This window comes from Agelaius phoeniceus, chromosome 2 (assembly GCF_051311805.1).
Source record: "Agelaius phoeniceus isolate bAgePho1 chromosome 2, bAgePho1.hap1, whole genome shotgun sequence".
NCBI lineage: Eukaryota > Metazoa > Chordata > Aves > Passeriformes > Icteridae > Agelaius > Agelaius phoeniceus.
Genome location: NC_135266.1, coordinates 99040371 through 99063096, shown reverse-complemented (window position 1 = coordinate 99063096; position 22726 = coordinate 99040371). Strand labels below are relative to the sequence as shown.

Below are 22726 nucleotides of genomic sequence, written 5' to 3'. Positions count from 1 at the left end.
CCATTATGCTACATATATGTAAAGCAGTACATAATTTGGTTCACAGTTCAAGAAATGCTAGGTATCTCCATAGTGTCAAATTTCAGGAAGAGATCAAAATGTCACCTTTGCACTCTGTTTTTTCATAAAAGTATTCCAGCTGCACCATCGGTCAGAGGTGCAGACATGTGCAAAGGCCAAAAATGTTTAACCAAAGCAAGCATTGGGAGACACTTTTGCTGTTTTTAAGTGCTGGGGCTTTTAATTATTTTTTAATCAAGGCCTTTGTTCATCTGCTGGTCAGCAGCTCATAGCTGGATAATGAAGGGGAAGCATGTCTCCAAGAACTGCTCACCTGCATTTTGTGAAACAGAGGAAAGTGTCCATACTACCCCTTCTTGGCTTCTGTGAACTTATCAGGCAGCACTAGGCTACCGATGTGGTGCCAGTTCTATAAGCAGAAGGCAGTGGTCTGAGGTTGGATCACAAACTTACTCTGGATTCCAGTTTTTGAATCTGCTTCTTGCCACCTTTCAGAGCTATTTGTTCTGCTTCATCCAGTCGCTTCTGGAGGTCTTTAATGGTTTGTTCCATGTTTTTCTTCATTCTCTCTAAATGAGCACTAGTATCCTGCTCCTTTTTGAGCTCCTCAGCCATCATTGCTGCCTGAAAAACAACCACATTTTACAGGAAATCCCATATGCTGCTGGATTATGATTTAGAATAAATGGTGAAAGATCAGTCCTGAATTATCCCTTATTTGGATTATTCACTCTAGCCACAGAATACCTTCCATGTGCATACCTTGCCTGGACCGAGAAAATGGAAGGACAGAAAAACCTTGGAGGCCTTTTTCCCCCTCTCTGTTCTAATGCTTTTATTTAAGATTCCACCTCTCCCTTTTTCTTGTTTTCTTTATCCCTGTGCTTTACCACTAGGGTTCTTGTTTACAATGCCTACAAGTAAACCTATGACATTCACTACACTATAGTGTCCGTAGATGCTGTGGTATGAAAAGAAGTGAGCAAGGAACCAGCCTACTTACATCTGTGATTGCTTTCTTGGCTTTTTCTTCTGCATTCCGGCACTCCTGGAGTGATTCTTCCACTTCATTCTGCATCTGGGAAATGTCACCCTCCAGCTTCTTCTTTTGATTGATCAGGCTTGTGTTCTTTTATTAAGTTTTCCCCAAATGAATAGTGGAAAAGGAGGAAAAGTGATGATTAGAGACAATTCCTCTAAATACCATAGCACACCAAGGCTTCTTGATTTTTGCCTCTTCTGGATTACTCAGAGCAATATTTGGGAATGGAAACACAGGTATGTGGTAAGGGCTGCCTTGACCAGCAGAGGTAGTTTCAAACTGAAGAAATATTAACAATACTCTCAAAGCTGTAAATATTCAGATTTTGATTCAGATGAAATAATAAGCAATAGGCTGAAATAGAAGAATTAATAAGGCTGTTCATTTTGGCAAATTAATGATCCTTAATCACCCAGTGATGTGAATAAAACAGTATCACCAATGGAGACAACACTGGAGAAAACACTGCAAAACATTGCCAGCCTATAGCACATTTTCATTTCTTTGTGACCATTATTTGGTGAAGAGAAGCTTTGGTTTTTAGTAAAAATGCTGTCAAATCAGGACAGCCTAGGCACCCTAGAAATGGCAGTGTCCAACTGGACAACATCCAAAGGCTGATCTCAGTGGAGACCTGCAGGCACAGAGGGTACTTTGCTGCAGGTGGGTTCCTGTGGTTTCCTGCCCTGCATCGTTTCTCTGTTGTGAGAGTCCAGCCCTGGGTTTTCACTGCTGAGTAACATCACAAAAGCAGTGCCTGCATTGCTCTCCAGAGAAACGCCTCACTGTCCAGGATATGGCTTAACTAAAGAAGGAAACTGGTTTTACTGCAGGGAAGAATGAAAGAAATCAAATTTTTCTGGAAGCTGTTTAAAGCAGTTGGATGAATCATCTGTTCCAGCTAACTTGGAGTCAGGTGGCACATCCCCAGAGTGACTTAACTCCTCTGCCTCTGGAGGGATGCCAGGGTGTGTTTGACTTGTGGTGGCCATGGACAAACAGTGTCAGTGATCAGCAGAGAAGGCTCAGGTTAACCAGTGAGGGAGAGGGCACAGAAAAGCCAACCTGACTGTGAAGCAGGTTCACACGTTCAGTGGCTTCCAGCAGTTCATGTTCTGCCAGCTTCCTCGCCCGTTCAGTCTGGTCCAGCAAAGCCCTCAGCTCATCCAGCTCTGACTGGAGAAGGTTGTTTCTCCTGTCAGAGACTGCCAGCTGCTCCTTCAGATCTTCATTCACATGTCCTGAGTCATCCAGCTGCACCTGAAGCTCCTAAAATAAAGCAACACAACCCCATTTCAAGCCTGTGTCTTTATATCAGAGAAACACAGATTGCAGCAGCTATCTGGGATCAGCCTCAAGAATTTCAGTGCTTTTAAAATTTATTATATTTTTATTTTATTTCCAAACTGTAACTGAATAGCTTTTGTGGTATGTGGTGCAATGGAGGAAAAAAAAATCTGTGCTCTCAAACCTCTAAGAACTGGTGGTTCTGGAAGAGGAGACAACAGAAAAGGTGCCTTGGCAAGAAACACTTTTTTTTTTTTTAAGCTATTACAAATGTTGACACAAACAACAAAGCTGAATATACACACAGTCCCTGTACTCCGAACAACCCACTTGCTCTCTGCTTCTTTTAAAAGCCTTGCAAGCTCACAAGAAAATCACAGGTTTTCTGTTCCTCATGCTGTAGCTTTCTGCCCCTGCAAGAGGCTGCAGCCAGCGAGGGTTTTATGACTGGATCTCGTCTAGCTTGTATGCATGTCTGAGAAGAAATCCACATTTCAGTATTCTCTTATGCTAGACATGATCACCAAGGCTTTCCCTTTATATTGCTGGGAGCAGTTTCTCTCTTAATTACCATTCACCACTGGTGGTTTGTTCTGTACCAAGGGAACCCAGCCTATCAGAACTGCTGGGTGCCTGGGGGGTACCAGTACCTTTATTTGTGTCTGCAAGACTCTTGCTGACTTGGTTGCTTCTGCAGCATGCCTGTTAGCATGGCTGAGCTGGATTTCCATCTCATTGAGGTCCCCTTCCATCTTCTTCTTAAGCCGGATGGCCTCGTTTCTGCTGCGGGCTTCAGAGTCCAGGGTGGACTGCAGTGTGTCTATGGCACGTTGCTGGTTTCTCCTGAAAAGGACATGAAGGGTGAATGGAATGATTTTCCTCTCTGTTCAGGGACACAGAAGTACTTGCAGCAGTACTTTACTTTCTGAAATGTCTCCCCTCCAGAAATACTGTATTTCTGACTAGTGACATAGGTAGCACACATACATAGCATGCATAGTTTGCAGTGCCTCACTGCTGTCTAACTGGCAGGTGTGCTTCACACCCTCAGCTAACTCCTGATCTGTAAGCACCTCTAAAATCCTTCTCTATGTTTCCTTTGGCAGTACTGGAGCAAGGAGTGCTCTCAGAGCTCTTGTAAACACAAGCAAGTATGGATTTCAACCTGACAAGAAGCACTTCCAGCCCAACAGTCACTTAGTAAAATATTTACTGAATAATTTCCTGGAATGATTTACATCTCAGCCTTTTGCTGAAGGCATTAGTGGAGGGGATTAATCAAACTGAAGTTAGGTTGCTACGTTCTAAGCTCTAGGTGCTCTTTATAGTAAATGGCATGTAAATAATTGTAGTAAAAGCTACAATTTATTGTGTCTTAAAATAGATGTCAAAAATTTTTTTCTTCTGCTAATTATAAGGGGATTGATTCATTCATACAAATCTGTGTTACAGACATCTAAATTTAGAAGTGATTAAACCCACCAGCCTGGTCCCCCTGGGAAAGGCAGCTTAGTGTCAATTTAAAGACAAAGCAGATACAAACAGCCTAATTTTCTTGATTCTGTAACAGAGAAATCCTACAATGAAAGTTTTTCTCTCTTACAACCAGAAAGTTGCTCAAAGGGCAGAATATGACACACATGGAAACATTTATTTCACTGCTGGCCAAGTTCTGCTGAAAGTATAGGAATTCTGGGAAATCACCAAGTCAACAAGATAAAACTTGAGAGCTTTATTGCTTCAGCAAGATATTGAACTGTGCCCAAGATTCCCAGAAATCAACACAGAATGTTTTCTGAACACTCATTGTGAAGCTGAAGCAAAATGCACTGAGTAGCACAGCTTGTCTTGAGATCTCTGCTATCCAAACATCTGCAGGACACCAGAAGGTGAAAGGGCCAAAATATTCTTGGTTTTGAAGCAATTAACATATCAGTCCCTCTGGGTATGCTGGCCATAGTGGGCCTTGGACTTCCCCTTCCCTACCCTTTAGCCTATCAATATCCAATAACATGATTCTTGAAATAATGACATTACAACACTGACTAATTCAAGGCTGAAGTTTGCTGAATAACTGCACAAACACATAGGCTAGCACAGCCTCCTCTTAAGGGTATAACTCTTTAGACTGGCTTTTCTGCTGGGTAGGAGAGGAGAGACAAAAGACCCATCCTTCTCTCACCTAATTGCTTTCCATTTTTTCCTATTTATCCATCTTACCTGCAAGTTCCTCTCCTGTTTCATTCACACTTTCTACATGTCTGCAATTCTCACTGCTTACCCAAATGGTGTACACATAATAGCAAGCTCCTCACATCCTCCCACACTCAGTGTAGCTGTAATTGCATAAATTAACTAAATGCCCTCAGATGACATGGGTTTGAGTGCCATTGAGGCAAGTACTGCTGATTTTGCCTGCGGGTCTCCTTGGAAGGCAGCCATCCCACACAGGATTAGGAGATCCTGTGTGGATCTCTAGACCTACTTACCTCCATACTGTCAACATACAGAGTAGTGGCCCTGGTCTGCTGTAAATTGATTATGCCAGCCAGTTTTTTTACAGCTGCAGTGTGTTATGCACGGTGGGTTTAATGGCACACTGTCAGAGACTGATCTGACAGGAATATTTGAAGTGAGCAAGGGAAATGTGGCAGGGCTAGCCTTTGGCAGATAGTCAGAGGTGTCTTGGTTTCTGGTACGGACAGTATCTGCCTATGCTGGCATAACTACCTGTGGTATGCTTAACTGCCTGAGAATAGTTCCAGTCTTTTCAGACTTTTTCCTTAAACATGCTTCTTCCTGCACAGTACCTTATATTTTCCATTTCTTCCTCCTTTTCTGTCAGTTTCCTTTCAAACTCTGCTTTAACCTGAGAAAGTTCAAGCTGAAAACGAAGGGTCTTACTTTCTTCATGTTCCAAAGCTCCCTGAAATAGAAAACACCAAGAGCTTGCAAACCAGGAATTGATTTTTTTTTCCCAAACTACAAACAGCAGCACAAACATGATCCCTTCACACTTCTCTTCCTGTTTCCTCCTTCTCTCTCTAGGCAAGGGCACAAGTAGCTTACATGGCAAAGCAACGCATTTATTTGCCTTCTAATGCAAGCTGACATCTGGAAAACCGAGCAGCAAGCTCCTTGGAGAACAAATTGTTAAACAGTCCACAGCTCACAAAAAACCACCCAAACAACACCTCAACACCTTCAGCTCTGCCTGCATGGTTTTGACATCAACAGATGTTCCCTGCTCCACACCTCTGTACAGATACTCTCTAGAAATTCACAGGCTTGTAAGGGACAGAGATAAGCTAAAACAAGATTGTTGTTGGGAGAGTGAAGGCGTCCACACATCCATCCCCTCCCGCTCACAAAAATCTCTGCAAATCACAAAGTGTTGGAAACCTCCCAGTTACATAATCTTATTAGGCAAGATGACTTCAAGGAAAGAAGTAACAGACATCAGCTCTGTATGACAAAATGCAAAAACTCTCTATTCGTTCTTTCCAATTAACATGAAGACAAGTCAGTGAAACAGGAGTGATTTGTTCCTGTCTTTATTCCCACATATCTCTCATATATAGTAGTGAAGAACTAAGCAGTAGTTAACAGCCCATAAAGAAATAACAAGGCCTCTGACTTTCAGGTCTCGCATAAGCCAGGTTCAGTGTCGTTCTGTCTCCCTGCTGCTCTCTGAACAGGAATGAAAGCACAGAACTGAACATCATATTCTGGGAGGTGTTCTCTGAAGGGTGGAACTGCACAAGCTTAGCACAAGCTTAGCTAGTCTCCCATCAAGAGAATAGGGAAACAGAATGAGGATTGTGAAAACAAAGCTGTACAAAATCCCTGCTGATCTCCAGCCAACATGCAGCAGGTCAGTCAAATACACACATCATGACCACGAGCCACAACATATTAGTGGGAAAGGCATGTGGAAATTCTTTCTCATCAGCAGTGACTGCCAGAGGCTCAAATTCACAAGAAAGGGAGAAAATCTGCATTAACACATTTCTTTCACATTAAGAGTAAGATACATCATCAATTTGTTCCTAATATCACTGAGTTTTATAAAGCCATTCCACACAGTCCAGGAAAGTAAACTGTGCCCCTTAGATCCCTCAAGAACTGATATATTCTTCCCAGCAAGGGAAGCTTTTTGACAGAGTATATAATCATTCTCCATATCTCAGAGCTATGGAAGGAAGACATGCTCTGGGAAAGTAGGGCAGATGAAAATGATGGAAAATCCTGATAAAGACACCTTCTTCCTTTTCCCTTGAGCTTTCTTTCCTTACCTCTGCTTCTTCCAGAGCCAGCTGAACTTCTGACTTCTCTTGCTCAACTTGCTTCTTGATTTTTTCTATTTCATGGAGGCTCTTGTTTCCTTCACTAATCTGATTGGTCAGATCAGAAATCTCCTCTGAAACAGAAGAGAAATGGATGGATTTAGCAAACAGAGAGTTTGGAACATCCTGCAATTCATGGAGTGTGAATAGAGGACCTATGCCTCAAACTGCTACCTCAAGGGCTCCTCTGTACAAAAGCCCTGCCTTACTTTCACTTACAGCAAGATTTTTTACCTGAACAACTTGAAGGCACAGCTTTTCTTGTGAATGCTTTTTTAAGCGGCTATAGTGATTTAGTTTTTATCTGTGATCTGTAGGTTAGGAACACCATGCTCTGCTCTTTAGGCTTCATCCACTGCACCTCTATCATCTTTCTTGTTCCTCCCTTGAGACTGCCTCCTCTGCCAGTGAGTTTCATTGACAGGGAGGCAAAGGGAAGCCTTCTCTGCTCTGGCCATACCAGTCTCCATGTGCAAAACATTCACTGGCAGCATCAGTGTCTCAAATGACATCAGAAAGCTCATCTCAGGATGAGATAAATATCTTTCTTCACAGCTGCTGCAGGGCACCTGCATCCCTCCAGCCATCTGCTGATGTGGCTCTTGCACTGGCTGCAGGACCTGACTGAAGCCTACCTTGGAGGTTCTTGTTTTCCCTTTTCAAAGTCTCCAGGTGGTCCAGTGTCTCCTCATAGGCATTCTTCAGCTTGAAGAGCTCAGTGCTGAGGCCACGGGCCTCCTTCTGGGAAGCCTCCAGCTCTGCCTGTGACTCCTCGTACTTCTGCTTCCAGTCACTGATGATCTTGTCAAAACCACGCTGCTTCTTGTCCAGCGAGGCAGCTGCTGAGTTGGCCTTCTCCAGGTCAATCATCATGTCTTCCAGTTCATTCTGCAGCCTGTGCTTTGTCTTTTCCAGAGAGGAGCACTTGGCATTGGCTGCCTCAATTGCTTCCTCAGCCTCTTGCAGGCGAGCAGCGAGCTTCTTCCTACCAGGTGGGAAGACACAGGGAAATGAACAAGTGTCACTGTGGCTGTGTTATCCAGAAAAACTGATACCAAAGCAGTAACTCAGTAATTCAGTTCTGAAAGAGAAAACAGGGAGGGGGGGAGGATATGGATGGGGCAAGGGGAAGAGGAACAGAAAGGGAAGTTGACCCTCTAGAGAGAAGGGGCTATGATGGGAAAAAATGGCTTAAATTATGAATACTGGTATGTGGCAAAACATTTTGTTGTGTGTCTGTGAATATTTGAAATTGAACTCCTGAACTCTCAGGCACCAGCTAGCTACTTACTAGCTGTAACCAGTACAGGCTGGTTGTAAACTTTTTATAAGACCTCCTCTAAATGACAGTGTCATTTTCCTCCAATTAAGAGATATGAGACAACCACCAGTTAGGAGGCTGGTCATGCCCTGGGCTTTTGTTCATAGACTATTTAGATTGGGAAAATAGGGAGTCCTGGCAAGAAGAGGTGCTGGAAAGAAAGGATGACCTAGAAAGAGGATTGTGGAGATACTACATTAAGAAAATATGCTGAAAGTGTGGTAAGATCATCCTGCAGATCAGAGATGTGCAGAGGTAGAATTTGGTGATGTTCAGAGACCTTGCCCAGCAACCTGAGCCTGGTAACTGGGAGCAGCTGTACAGTGTGAACCAACATGACTTTCTGCCCTACTTTCCCAGGGCAGCCTCCCAGTGGGAAAGGGAAGTCAAGACCAAGGAAACATAGTACTGGGCCGGGGCAAAGTAAGAGAATGTGACGTAATTAATTTTGGACTATCTAATTTTGTTGGCTCTCAAATTAACCCCTGTATCCACAGCCCCTGCTCCAGAGACAAGCACTCAGCAGAAATATTGACCTGCCCAAGCAATAAGAAGAACAGAAGGACAGCCCCAAATTACAGCATTGAGTCAGAGGGACTTTCCAACCAGGAAATTTTCCAACCCTATTTCCTTAGCACACAATAAGACCTGGTGAGCACAGTTCTGCCAGTCAAGGGCATGCTGAAGCCCTCATAACTCACTTGGCATCTTCCAGCTCCTCAGTTCTCTGAATGGCATCAGTCTCATACTTTGTTCTCCACTGTGCCACTTCTGCATTTCCCTTGGAGAGAGCCCGCTGCAGCTCTGCCTTGGCTTCCTGCTCCTCCTCATACTGTTCCCGCAAGAGATCACAGTCATGCCTGGCTGCTTGCAGGGCATGAGCCAGGGCATTTTTGGACTGCAGGGATAGAAAGGCCACAACATTCCAATGTTACCTAGAGCAAAACCAAAACAAACAGCCCCTAGAAATTCAAATGGAAGCTTAAGCTTCTTTTTTCCTTTTTGCCTCTGTCTTTGACAGTCCAGGTCAAGTGAGGTGAAAATTGTTTGAAGTTATCCCTAACTGGTGACATGAGGAGAAAGCTATCAAGACTGAGGATAATTTAACAACTTTGGAGAAACAATCCAAACTTTTAACATGTAAGATCTGAGATTTTGACTGTCCTCCTGGGTAAGTTTCATTTAGCATTTATGTATGCCAATGATTTTCCCAAACTCTTCTCTTGTGACGTGCCTCAGTCTGGGGCAGGAACTTAGATCAGTACAATTAGTAGAAATCATTGTCACGCCTATGCCTCATTTCAGATTTTATCTAGGCTACATGAATATGAACACTTTTTGCAACTCTATTTCAAGGAATAGGACACAGATAAAGAATTACCTTGGTTTCCTCTTCTAGCTGTCTCTTAAGTTCTTCTATCTGTTGTGTAAAGGATGTTTTTCCCCGGGACAGCTGACTTATCAGTGACTCCTTCTCTTCAAGTTGTCTAGTAAACTCACCTGCCACAAGATTTGACAAATAAACAAACAAACAAAAAAAGAGCAAGATGATGAAATGACAAAGTTGCAGTCAAAAACAGTAGTTCCACCTGTTCAATTCTACTGAGGAAAAGAACTCACTGTGATTGTGATTGACCTGTTGTGAAGCTTCTTCCAAAGTTGTAACTTTTGGATACTTTTGGAAAAACCAGGATGGTTTTTCTCAGATTTTCTTTTTTTTTCCCTTTTTTTTTTTTGGGTGGGTTTAATGACTTGAGTTTTCTTGTTTGGTCAGTTGGGGTTTTTTGTACTGTTAATAGCTTGATTCATTAATTTTACTTCAGTTTGTGGATCAGACTAGACTGATGCTTACTTTCAAGGGTGATTGTAGCTGGTTTTACTTTTTTCACTGTTTAATATTACTTTTCCACAGACTTCTTTTCAGAGGGCTGCAAAGCACCCTGAGAACCTCACAAAGACCAGTATACAGAACAGATGAATAAATAAGAAAAACTTCATTTGGCACAGGAAGTGTGTCACTGCAGGGTGAAAACCACAGTCTTACAGGAGACACAGAAGTTACAACTAACAGTAAATGAAAAATATGTCTTTGCAAATACACAGAACAATGGTATCTGATGAGAATGCAGAAATTAAATAATACTGCTTTGGCCAGAAAGGTAGCAAGAAGTTAGAGGATATGTGGTATTTAGAAGATATGTGAGTATCTTCTAGGGTACAATGCTCAAGGTCAGGCTGAGGAAGATGGGATTCACACAGGCCCAACTCCTTTTCCCTCCAGTATTTCTAGATGCACGTATCCTTGTTCCTGAAACAATAGATACCTCGGCAGCCTGGCACATCCTGGGTTCCGAGCTGGCACATCCATTTTGGCTCATGAGATGGTATCACTGTATGCTGATAAATGTGGGTATAGGTTTGTTTTAAAAGCCAGTCCAAGGCAAGGTGTCCCCACCAAGGTTATAAGAATACTGAGGATAGAAATGTCAAAAGACACAAAGCTACTGCTCCACTCAGCAATCCCAATCCTGCCACCTTCAGAGCAGATGCCATTGCAGAACGCATCTCACTGATGCACTACAGAGGTGCCCTGATAAATTCCTGGGAAACACTCTATCTGAGCAGAACATACACATACCATTCTCACTCTGGAGTTTAGTCTTCTGAGTAGTGAGGTCATTCATGAGGCGAGTCATTTCCTCCAGTTTTGTTTTTGTCTCGTTCAGATGGTCTTCATAAGTGCGACAAAGCTTCTCTGCATTGGCCTAATGGGAATCAGGAGAAAAGACATAGAAAGTTGCAGCCTCCAGGCAATTATTTGGAAGCTCTAGCCTTCAAAATGTATAATTTTTTGTGTGTTTGTCTTTCAGAGGAATGGCAGATCGCAAAGACACAAATATCACAGTAGTAGAGCAGGGAGGAGCAGCCCCATGTCTACGATCCCAGGACATGGGACTTCCCATTAGATCACCTTCCCCATTTGTGTTCCCTGTGTTCTGGATGTAAGCAACAGTGTAAAAAGGCTCTACAAGAACTTCAGCAGTGGTCACATGCTATGAAGTTCAGGCATAGCCACTTCATAATTGCTAGATGGGAAAATCACCTCCAATGAAAATTGCTCTACTGATTCCGCTTTAATTGCCATTTATCATAAATTGGGTTTGATGACAGCTTTCTAACTCTGAAAATACTGACATTTCTTTTCCTCACTTGCACTGAAAGAAATCTATTTCAAGTGCTCTGAAAGCTACTGAGATTATCTACTCAGGAAACAAAATCCACAATTCTGCTGTAGGAAGTGAAAATGCATTGTGCGATCATGCAAGCCTTTGCTTGCACTCTGTGCTAACATGGATCAAAACTATGAACTAAGGGCAGGATCTGAAAGGACTCTGCTTAGGGGGAGAGATATTCTGACTTGGATGGCATCACTCCAGTTGTCACCAGCCTGGAGAAGCCTAATTTGGCATGTTTTTGTGCCCTGAGATGCATGGATAAATAATATGCCTGGGACTGAAACACTTCAGACAGTGTGCTTCAGACAGGCCATCTTAATTGCTGTCCCATGTCTAGGGAAGAAGGGTTGTACCACCAGCTGGGTAAGGGAGACATGATGCAAGACACCACCTTCTGAAGCACTTCAGCCATAGCAGGTGTCCTGGGAAACCTTCAGTCCAGCCTTAGCTACCCATGACTTTGGGGGCTTTGGGAAGCCTCAGGACCCTTACTTTTCCCTTGACCATCTGCTCCATGTTGGATGAGAGATCATCCACTTCCATCTTCAGCTCGCTTTTCTCCTTCTCCAGTTTCTGCTTGACCCTCTGCAGGTTGTCCAGCTGCTCCCCCATCTCGGCCACACTGTCTGCATGCTTTTTCCTCAGTGTGGCGGCCGTGGCCTCGTAGTGCAGCGTGGCCTCCTCCAGGTCCCGCCGCAGCTTCAGGAACTCTGCCTCACGCTTCTTGTTCATCTCCAGCTGGGCAGCTGTGGCTCCCCCAGCCTCCTCAAGCCGCTCACTCAGTTCCTCCAGCTCTCGGGCCAAATCTGATCTCTGCTTTTCCACCTTGGCTCGAGCAGCTCTTTCTGCTTCCAGCTCCTCTTCTAATTCTTCTATACGAGCCTGCCAGAGAAACATGAACACCTTTGGGTCAGTGCTATTCCCATCAGAAGACCATGAGGCACCTTACAAACTGTTAAACCCTCTGCCAGCCCACATTTTACCTCACTGCAGAAGCTCAGCAGTTAATGGACTTGCCCATTTGTGCCAGTAAATCAGATCCTGAGCTACAGTAATGATGGTGAGTCACATCTTGCTTGCAGTAGATTGTGCTGCAAGTTCTAATTCAAGACATATAGTTCTAATGCATTGACCTTATGTTCACAGGTCTGACATTCAGCTGAAATACATGTGAGGAGTCACATGCTAGTAGGAGTAACAGCAACAAATTCTCATTTTAAGACTTCCATGACTGGAGTAATTTCTCTCTAGGAGTGTTAAGACAGGGTTTCAATACAGCAGTGTGTAGAACCATATAACGAATAATATTGGAATTATGAATATTTATTGGAAGCAGTCTTTTTTATTACAAGATTATTTTCACCCATCTGCACTGTACATCCAAGTTATACAAATATTCTTTATTAACAAAAAAGGTGGAGCTGTTGTTTTTGGGTCCAGACATTGTGTTTTGACTGTGCTGAATTTCCTCAGGCTTTTAATTTCTATAGAAAATTTTCTGTGTGTTTTTAACCTTTTCTCTAAATTTCAAATCCATGCTTATCACTGCTGAGCTCCTCTCCAGTAACTACTCTCACCTCCATGGTTTGGAACAATATTATTTGCTTAAAACAAAACACCAGAGCCTTTCTGCCTTAACTGAAACCACTACCATTCTGTGGTCATCTGTCCTGCTACTGGGAGGAAATATTATAGAGCAACCATCCTGAGGGAAAAAAGGGATCTGTCTAGGAAGCTATGGAGATGTACCACTTTATGTCTCAAAGAGGAGCTGCAGCTAGCCATGAAAAGTTTCTGCAAGGTCTTTCAGTGAGGCACAAAGAGAAACTAGTCCTAAGATATACAATAAAAAAGCAAGCTGACCTGAAGCTCCTTGATCTTCTTCTGCAGCTGCATCACTATAGCTTGTTCATCTTCTATCTTGGAATTCAGCTGGCTCATTTCGAATTCTTTCCTGGCACAGAAAGGAAAATCCTACTGTGACAATTTGCCTTGAAGCTTCAAGTTAGGATTTTAAAATTTTTAAAGAGTTGTTCAATAAAACTTCTAACGTATCTAAAAATTAAAACAATTCTCATGTATTGCAATTTGCATGAAAACACATTTTTCTCTGAGCAGCAGTTTCCAAGCCAAGCCTCTGCATGCATTTGAGCAATTATATTTTTGGTTCTTTGTGTCATACAAAAGCAACGCTATTTTCAGACTCAATAGAAAAACATATTTAACAGTCAGGTCTCCTAACAATACTACCACAGTTAGTTAGGATTAACAACTTTATAGAATTTCTTCAGCTTTCTCCTCTAAGCAATGAAAAACATTAGTAAGTTTCTGGGTTGCTTTTTTTAATGTAGGAAAGTTTAATGAATTCTAATGTTTCAGGTATCATGTACACAAGAGATTTGTTGCCTCCCTCCTTGGCTACACATTTTCATAATGGAATTTTCTTTCAGCAACCATCAGAGCAGGATGACACACCTGAAGGCTCTTAAATGACACTGTAACTGTGCTGCTTTATTTGGTACAACATAATCAACTTCTTACTTTTTCAGCTTTTCTTCCATCTGCAGTTTATCATTTTCCAAGTCCATGACACTCTCTTGGGTCAGTTTCAAATCCCCTTCCAGTTTGCGTTTTGCCCTTTCTAGATCCATCCTCACTTTCTTCTCTTGTTCCAGTGATCCCTCGAGCTTTAGAAGTAAAGTCACTTAATAAATATATTGAATACAGATGGTTTACAACAGTCAGATGTAGGCTGTGCTCCATTCTAGTGAGCTAGTGCTGAGTTCTAGTGAGCTGTGAAGCAGAAGCACTTAAGCACAAGCATCCTAGTTTACAAGCTTTGTTTTCTAGCGGCCAGTGGGCATATGGGGCTAAAGAAATATAACAAAAGAGTTAGTCCATGCTTTACATTTGTGCAAGCATTACAGTTCTCTTAACAGCAAAGTTCTGTTTGACTTCATGCCAGTTACACTGCAAGTGCAAGTCGGGAGGATTTTCCCTTGTTATTGCAATCCTTTGAAAGGCTGAACACAGATCAATTTTGGTGGTGTTCCTGTAATTAAACCTTTTACAAACAGTACAAGGAGTACATTTCTGAAAGGAGAGGAATATATTTCAAAGGTTTGCAACCTTTCAGGCTCATGAAAGGTCCACTGTAAGTGATGGTCAAACAAGCCTTGTGAAACATAAAGGAAGAGCCAGCTTACATCATCCACTTGCTGTTCCAGTTTCACTTTAGCTTTGCTCAGTGTGTTGACCTTGTCCTCTTCTGCTTGCAGGTCATCTAGAACTTGCTGATGAGATTCCTGCAAGGACTTTTTCTCCTTGGTAAGTTTGCTGATATTCTCATCAAGTGTTGCCATTTCTTCTGTCAGATTTTTGACCTGGATGAGAAAGGAAGATGTGTTTGTAAGACTTTGAAGGAAGGGATTAAATGTCTATCTGGTCTGAATAGTCTCAAATGACTATCTGATCTGAACCTGTAAGCAGGAAAACAAGAGAAAAAAAGGGATCTCTCCCCTCCCAGCACCTCATGGCTTTTTGAGTTAAATTGCCATCAAGGGAGTTAATGTCTGCCAGTTTTTGTTGTGGGGGTAGTACATTATTTCAAACATACTAAATTCCTTTCAGAGTCACTCCTACTGATGGACTCCACCTTCTGAATCTCTCTGGGAAGAGCAGGAGATGAGCTTTTTCCATTGACAGGCTTTAAGGAGGACATCTGGAGGAGTTCATAGCTATAGCAGAAGATTGTTTACTTTAAAAATACCACAAATAAGTATAATTCATTAGCTGAAGTGCAGTAAGACTCACTTCAAAAAAAGGAAACAGGCTCAGAGGTAATTTTTACCTCATAAAGTCAAATTACTGTATCTACTGATCCTTCAGTGTGGCCTATGTAACAAACAGTGAAAAACCATCAGAAGACCCGTAGCACTTCTCGCAAAGGTAATCCATGCCCAGCCTGTTTTGAATACATGGTGAAGTTCTGAATGTACCTTGTTTTCAGTAGCATGTTTCTCTTTCTCTACTTTTGCAAGTGTTATTTCGAGATCATCAATATCCTTCTTGAGCTCAGAGCACTCATCTTCCAGTTTTCTCTTCTTAGAAGTCAGCTCAGAATTCATCTCTTCCTCGTCCTCAACCCTCTCTGTCAGTTCTTTGACTTTGGCTTCCAGCTGAATCTTGGATTTAATCAACAAGTCACAACGTTCCTCGGCATCTGCCAGAGTGTCTTGCTCCTGGTATGGCACAAGGAAGAGAACAGCAATGACTAACCTTTTTTCTCCCTCACTTGTCCCCTAGCCTGTAACTGGTCAGGGAGCCTGATAGAAAGCAACAAAGTAGTGCAAGGAAAATTTTCTACTCTTGATTTCAGAAGACAAGTAATTAACAGAGAAGGATGAGATAGTGGTGAGCATGACTAGTCACATACAAGACTACTTGCATGTGTTACTGATGTGGACAGTACCTTGAACAGAATCTGTTAAGATTTGCACTGTTAGCCCACCAGGTTATATGCTAAAACATAAGAACTTCTATCCACTCTGAGTTTTGGAAAGGCTCTGACAGTATCAACAGCTTATTTTTATTAAATCCCACTAACACTCTAGTCTGTAAACCTTTGAGTTTCAAACAATGTCTAATAAGTATATAAATCTATATGTGCACTCACAGCTTGGAGCTGGAGAAGCAAATCATTTTTTTCCTGAACTAAAGAGACTTGCTTTTCCTCAAGTTCCTTTCTCCGGGCTTCAGATTTTTCCAGGGCCTCCTTCAGTTTCAAGAATTCTTCCTTCATATTGGCCATCTCCTTTTCAGTTTCTGCAGTCTTCAGGAGAGGCTTGATCTTAAAGAAAAGCTTCATCCAAGGCCAGTTCTTGACAGCCATAAAAGCACGGATGTTCCACTGGATTACAAGAAGGGCATCCCTGGTTTAAGAGAAAACAAAAAAACTCCCTAAATCTTAGCCTGAATTGAAAAAGTGAGGGGTTTTGTTTTCATTCTCAGTCAGTTTCATAGTTTTTTTCTGAGCAATATTAGGAACCTTTACTAACTTCTGAGAGATACAAGAAACTTCCTCCAGATCTCTTTATTTTCAGAGACACAAAAAATTTCCAAATCTCATTTTCACCAAAGCTGCAGGCAATTAATATACAGTTGCTATTATTTTTATCACACATACACTTAAAGCTTTTAATTTAGGGTTATCTATAGCCTTAGGGACTGTAATTAATAGCTCTACTTAACTTATAATTAAATGGTAATTACTATTATCTGCTAAGATTTAAGGGGATGCCTTCATACCTGCGCTCCACTATCTTCTGAAACTCAATCCGCATCAATCTGCCGCGCGCTCTGGCCTGGATCATCGTTAAGATTTTCGCAAGTCTCTCATCCCTCATTTCTTCTAGATGGCCCAAGAGACCAGCCTTGAAGAACACCTGGTGCATGCATAGATGTCAGTTCACCACAAAGAAGGATTTATATCAGAGCTATATTTCAGCTACCTTGCTGAAATACCTTGAAATGATTCACCCTGTATTCTTATTGACACATTATAACCTAGGTGAGTATAGAGGGCCAAATACTGCTTGCATAAGGGACTTCACTGTACAGTTCCAGAGTTGTTTTAAAACTGGGTTTTATCTCCCCAGTTTTGAATAGGCCGAACTACTTTATTGCCACAATGCCTTTCAGCTGTGGCAGGGTTCTAAGTAGGTCAGCTGAACCACAACTCCTGACTCCCAGAAATCCCTACTAATGGGATCATGTGAGAATTCCACATGGCTTCATTTCAAAAGATGCAGCTGATCTTGTGGTCCATCTATGTTTGAATGTACCTATATTATACTAAATAAACTGTTGTTTTACTAGGGGGCATGGAGCATCAGCTGGTGTTGTGTCTGCTTGTAGAATTGCTCTAATAAAAGCTCTGTGGGAGCCAGAGAGTTGAATTTCCTCTAGCACAGCTTAGAATTTACTATCACTTTGCTGCTATTTTGCTGGTTTCTTCTATTATTAAATCTCCATTAAACACTACCACCAGAAATTGCAGTGTCCTATTCTGCAAATTAAATACCAGATCTATCACTTTTCTCTTTACATAAACAATGATAATCTTTTCCGTTTACCTTGGTGTGCCCAAAACGATATTGATTATGGTCAACATCTAAAGATGCCATCAGTTTTTCAGCAGCTTTTCTGCTATCCACAAACTTGTCCTCTGGGATTGCTCCTGGATTCAGGATGCGGTACCTGTTAATAATAAATGAAAAATGTGTGAAATTGGCTTAGATTACATTTTAGGTTTTTTTTCCTCTTCCCCCAAAATTTAAAGAACCCAAACGAAAACACCCAGGGTAATCTCCTGCTATGTATCTACACAGACACAAGGAAGAGCAGAATTCTGCCATCCAAGTCAGGCAAACTGAATGGAAGGTAAACTTGAATGGAACAGGAGACAGTCATAGCTCTGCATTACCTTTGTTTGAAGTCAGCATAAAGCACCCTGTTTGGGAAACCCTTCCGGCAAATGCGGATGCCTTCTAGGACACCATTACAGCGGAGCTGATGCAAAACAAGGAATGCATCCATTTCCCCTGCAGGGGGAAAACAAGGCTAAATTAAAAGGAATTTCTCCCCAGGGCTTCATCTTCATTTCCCCAAGGAAATTGGAAAATGTGAGATGTCATCTCCTGAGAGAGCAACATGATTGGATTAGGTAAAAAGCGCAGACAGTATTTAAGTATAATCTGGTGACTCAGAAGTAAATAATAAAATGACAGAGTGAAATATTCTAAAATTTTAAGACCATTGTCTTTTTCCTACCTGGAGTTTTTGATTCATTTGGGATAATGCATCGTACAAAGTGAGGGGCTGTAGATTTTAGGTTAGTCATCAGCTTATTTAAATTTTCCTAGAACAAACACATTAAAAACATTATTAGCTTTAGCAGTTTAGTGGAATTCCAACCACTATTTCTTTGGTTGGCTGGTTGTTAATTTAAGAAGCTCATTTTTCTAAAAATTCTCTGACAAAATTATAAGCTTACCAAAATTATTAGAGAGAAATGTGTTCAAATAAACCAAAGTACGATTAAACATTATTATAGGATCCCACATCAGTTTTAGCAAAGAAGATATGTGTTTTACTTACAACCTCAGAAATTCAAAACCCAAGATGAACAGCAAGCAAGGCTCAGCATCATTTGCTGGAGCATTTTGGTAAAGCCAACTGCATCTTTGCCTAGTCACTTCCCCACTCAGTGGGAAGAGCTCACACTTTCCACCTCATAAAGGTGGAAAGCACCACATTTTCCACCTGTTCCTCATAAAGGCTGGGGTTTTGTCTCCTGGTGAAACATTTTCCCTTTATTGGTCTTAATCAGATGTGTCCCACACAGACAGCAAGCTAGCTCAGAAGAAGCCAACTGTTCAGTGATCACCAGGCTCTGGGGAAAGTGTTTTGTTCAGTAAGTAGAAAATGGAGACCATGGGAGGTGGAATGCAATGCCATCAGCACAACTGTGCAAACTGCAGAGTCCTCATACTCCAGTCAGGACAACAATCTGAGCTGGGTACTAACAGCTGCTTGTGTGCTGGAAAGTGGGCTTCTATCTGTGGCTTATTAATTATTGTCTGAGTGCCCCTTCAGCCACCTTTATACCTCATCAGCTGGTAAGATACAGATCTCTGTTTCCCAATCATACTTCCCATTATTTCTCTTCATGGGAAGTATCTCCAAACAAGATAAAATGGCATGATTAGTGGGCAACTACATCCTTCCCAACCTGAGGTTTACCTGCATTACAGCTTCCTCAATGTTACCCATAGAAATGGTAGTAATGGTAAAAAAAGTCGAATAGCCCAATTTTCCCCTCAGCCATGATTCCTAATGATGGCTTCCACCAGGAGCACAGTCCCAGAAGAAGGGAAAAAGGGAATAACTGAGGAAACAAAAGGCTTTATGCCACTTCATTCAACAACTTTTGTTTTCCATGATTTAATCCTAGGATCCAATTACAAGCAGTAACCAGATAGGACTAGCAAATTACTTGTAATCAGTTCCTGTTCCAGAGACAAGCATGAAGCTGTAAGCAACAAAATAAGTGATATACGTTGTTGGCTCCATTTTGTGAAACTTTCTCAGATGCAGTAAAAAAAAACAATGTCCTGACTGGTCCAAGATGATGAAATGGAGCAGCCCCTGGCATGCAGTTTTAATAGTAGTGTATTTCCTTAGCCAAGGTCAATAACTGTCCACAAATCAAATTTCAGTCTTGGATTTCAATTTTTTCCTGTCCATTACAGCCCTTAACATTCTTGTCTTAACTCATTGTCTTAACTCAAACCACCAGGTGTGGAGAGGTTGCAAACCTTGTGTAATGAGGACACTGTTTGGAACGAAGCACCCTTCTTGCGTTTCTTTTCTCCTCCCTGGTCACCTAAGGAGAAAAAAAGAAGCATAAACCAATCCATATCTCAGTAAGGGGTGCAGGCAGAGTGTGGAAAAGAGACCATTTTAATAGTGCTGCTCTATTTGACTAAAATACTCTGATTGCTCAAATTTTATACAAGACATTCTGAAAATCATGTGTGATGCATCACACATTTGCAACTCTCTGTCCATAGTTAAGAATTTTGTCAAAGACCACTGTAAACTTTCTGGATTGCATTTGCATTTCAGATCTATGCTTCATCATTTCTTATGCAGAAAAGCCCATAAATATGAATATGGCAGAAAAAAACTTTTAACAAAAGTAATTTGTAGTTTGTTAAAAGCCCCATAGGGTGAGATAATGTAGAAAAAGAAAAACTTAGAGAAAAATAGTGCTTACAGAAAATTTGTACTGCACATTTTACTGTATAGAAACCGATTCTCTGCTATGCAGACACTGAACTTGTGGAAGTAAGATTTGTCTAGAATAGAGGGAAATAAATATTTATAGTTTTAGATATAGTAACTTTGCATCCCCTGAATTTTGCTTAAAGCTTTGGAGTCAGAATCACTCAGGTTCTCCCAAGGAATGCTAGTTTCTGACAAGACCTTTACAAAGTTTCACAGGTTCATGACAGGACCCAAAAATGTACAGCAGCTGCTGCAGCTTTCTTAAGCAGTGGGCCATTAGATCATTCCCAGGAGATCTGTCATTGTGTCACCTGTCAACATAAAAGGAGAAGTGAAGAGTGAAATGTGCTTGATGCAATTATCCACAGGCTTTTCCCCTTCAGAAGGTGATACTGCTGAGAGTGGAAAAGGCTAATCTGGACAGGCTGCTCCTTTCTCCTGACACCAAAGAAAAGCAAGGCAGTATTCAGACAGACCAAAATACCCACAGGCAAATAAGCAGTTAGTAGTGTGCAAGGATTTGCTCGTGGCAGGATGTTTGCTATTTACATTCGGCTTCATCTCATTCCCATTACGAAGTCTTCAGCCTGCTTGCTTTCTAGGGAAGTGTTATGTGATAAATGACAAGAGCATTTCTTGAAATGGGGTTTCTGATAACCAGGCTGTAAGTGATTGCAACTTCAGGGCATAAGAGCTACATCTTTGTAATGAATACCAGTTATTTACCTAAGATCAATTTTCTGAATGTTTGCTACTTGTCTTCTCACAAATATAAGAGTTCTATGTAAAGGATAGAGATTAAATATGTCCTCAGATACACATTATTACATTGTACATTAGTACAATGTACATTGTCAAATAAAAGAAAAACAGCAGCAAGCAAAAAGGAAGACATATTGGCAAAGCCTTCTACAGTAGCCAATGTGGGATGGTGTTCTGGTACCTTCAGTGTGTACTTGCCACTAATCCAATAAAATATTCCAAAACTCCCTCTTAAACTTGGTATTTCTTATTTATTTCAGGGGGGGCTAGCAAGGAGTACTATAGCATGTGAAACAAGAGCTGTTCTTTTTCATTGGCATTTATGTACACAATCTTTTGTGCAACACTGCATATCTGAGCACTTGCATACTCAAATTCCCACTGGATAATTCACAACACAGCTTTCCTTGCTCAGAGGTACTATACATTCAACCTAGCTGAGTTAATGGTCTCCTTCCTATAACTGGCAAACTCCTAGAGCTTCTGTGCACATCTAAATAATTAGTCACTGCCCCATCTAGCATTGAGGCAATTGCAGTTGAGAGAATTGCTTAGTTTCTGAAATTCATTCCCAAGCACACATCCCATAACCCAAAGGAAGCCCATGTGAGCTGCTTACCACTGTCAGCGCCAACGTAGCTTTCAAACAAGCTTGCCAGGAGCTTGTTGGAGGATTTCTGGAAAATGCCTACTACGGTTTCATTAAGTGGGTCCTTGTTCTTCTCAAGCCACCCAATGATGTTGTAGGGAACCTACAGCAAGGCATTGAAAACAAACCAGAGGTTACCAATGTTCCCCTCAGAGCAGCCAGCATTTCTTTGCAGTTCAGCTTGAAGCCAATGACTTTTTGTGAAGAGCTGTTCTCAAAGCAGTACCAGCTGCCCTGGTTTTCGTCACTTCCCCTCCAGTTCTCTGCTTCCTAATTCCCAAACCTCTCTTCCTAATAATTAGCATGTGAATTCCACACACTCCTTCCAAACTACTTGGTCCCTAACATCTTCTCATGGACTCATGTGGTTATCTGCGAAGATACCATGTGGCATTGGTGTCCCAGGAACGCTATTAAAAAGTGCTGAAGTATAAATCACACAAGTCATAATTTAACTTCAAAATAGCATTCTACACTGGAATAATTAGGGTTTTCTAATGGAATCTTAATGATTACAAACTAACTCCAGGACTCTGCCACAGCTCTGTTTAGTGGGAAAATATGTTCCATTATCAGTACCACAAGGGAATAGAAATTCGAATTTTCTCTGCTGAGTGCATTAACAACTGCAGATAAGTACCAAAATCAGCATCATTTCTTTTAATAATTACAAAATTAGCTTAATGCTCAATTATAATTTGAAATTAACATCATCAGGTAAATTCCTGCTCTGCTATGCAGGCTTCTTATCTATTGTAGTTTGATTAAAAAATTCCTGTGACCTTCTCAAATTATTTCTGCCTATCTGCTCTAAAAACAGAACTTCAAAACTGGACAAGTTTTGGCTCAGGTATCACAGTACTGGATTATGTTCTCGTTCACCTCATCAAGAGTGAAACTGTAAACTGAACCACCACATCAAAGCTAACCACACTTCCTTTTGCTATTTTGACACACTGGTCCTAAATGAGTAAAAAGTGATATCATTTTTTTTTAACCGTCCCTTGAGTTAAAGCAGAAATTAGTTCATTTTTCCAGGAAATCAAGGTGAAAAGTTAGATGCTGCTGCTGTTTAATTACTAGACTTACTCAGATTGGAGGAAAAGTGATAAAGGCAAAGCAAGGCATACTTTCAGCAAAAGTACTATTAGCCCTCCTCAATTTATTTCATTCTATTGGTACATCTAAGGAGCCGATGTCCTGGATTCTGGT

At 41.4% G+C, this 22726-nt stretch overlaps 1 protein-coding gene across 1 annotated transcript in view; it reads right to left on the bottom strand.

Annotated features, from left to right (window-relative positions):
- MYH15 (myosin heavy chain 15) overlaps positions 1-22726 on the bottom strand; it is a 52244-nt gene that overhangs the window by 4050 nt on the left and 25468 nt on the right. The window contains exons 18-39 of the mRNA XM_077174387.1: positions 21485-21617; positions 19632-19699; positions 18085-18172; positions 17738-17855; positions 17388-17511; positions 16561-16697; positions 15929-16184; positions 15252-15494; positions 14460-14636; positions 13795-13940; positions 13117-13207; positions 11746-12135; positions 10656-10782; positions 9399-9517; positions 8719-8915; positions 7332-7681; positions 6646-6770; positions 5161-5276; positions 3001-3193; positions 2129-2332; positions 1025-1150; positions 475-645 (exon numbers count right to left, since the gene is read on the bottom strand). Coding sequence (XP_077030502.1) covers positions 475-645; positions 1025-1150; positions 2129-2332; positions 3001-3193; positions 5161-5276; positions 6646-6770; positions 7332-7681; positions 8719-8915; positions 9399-9517; positions 10656-10782; positions 11746-12135; positions 13117-13207; positions 13795-13940; positions 14460-14636; positions 15252-15494; positions 15929-16184; positions 16561-16697; positions 17388-17511; positions 17738-17855; positions 18085-18172; positions 19632-19699; positions 21485-21617 — 3699 coding nt within the window. The remainder of the gene's footprint in view (positions 1-474; positions 646-1024; positions 1151-2128; positions 2333-3000; positions 3194-5160; positions 5277-6645; positions 6771-7331; positions 7682-8718; positions 8916-9398; positions 9518-10655; positions 10783-11745; positions 12136-13116; positions 13208-13794; positions 13941-14459; positions 14637-15251; positions 15495-15928; positions 16185-16560; positions 16698-17387; positions 17512-17737; positions 17856-18084; positions 18173-19631; positions 19700-21484; positions 21618-22726) is intronic.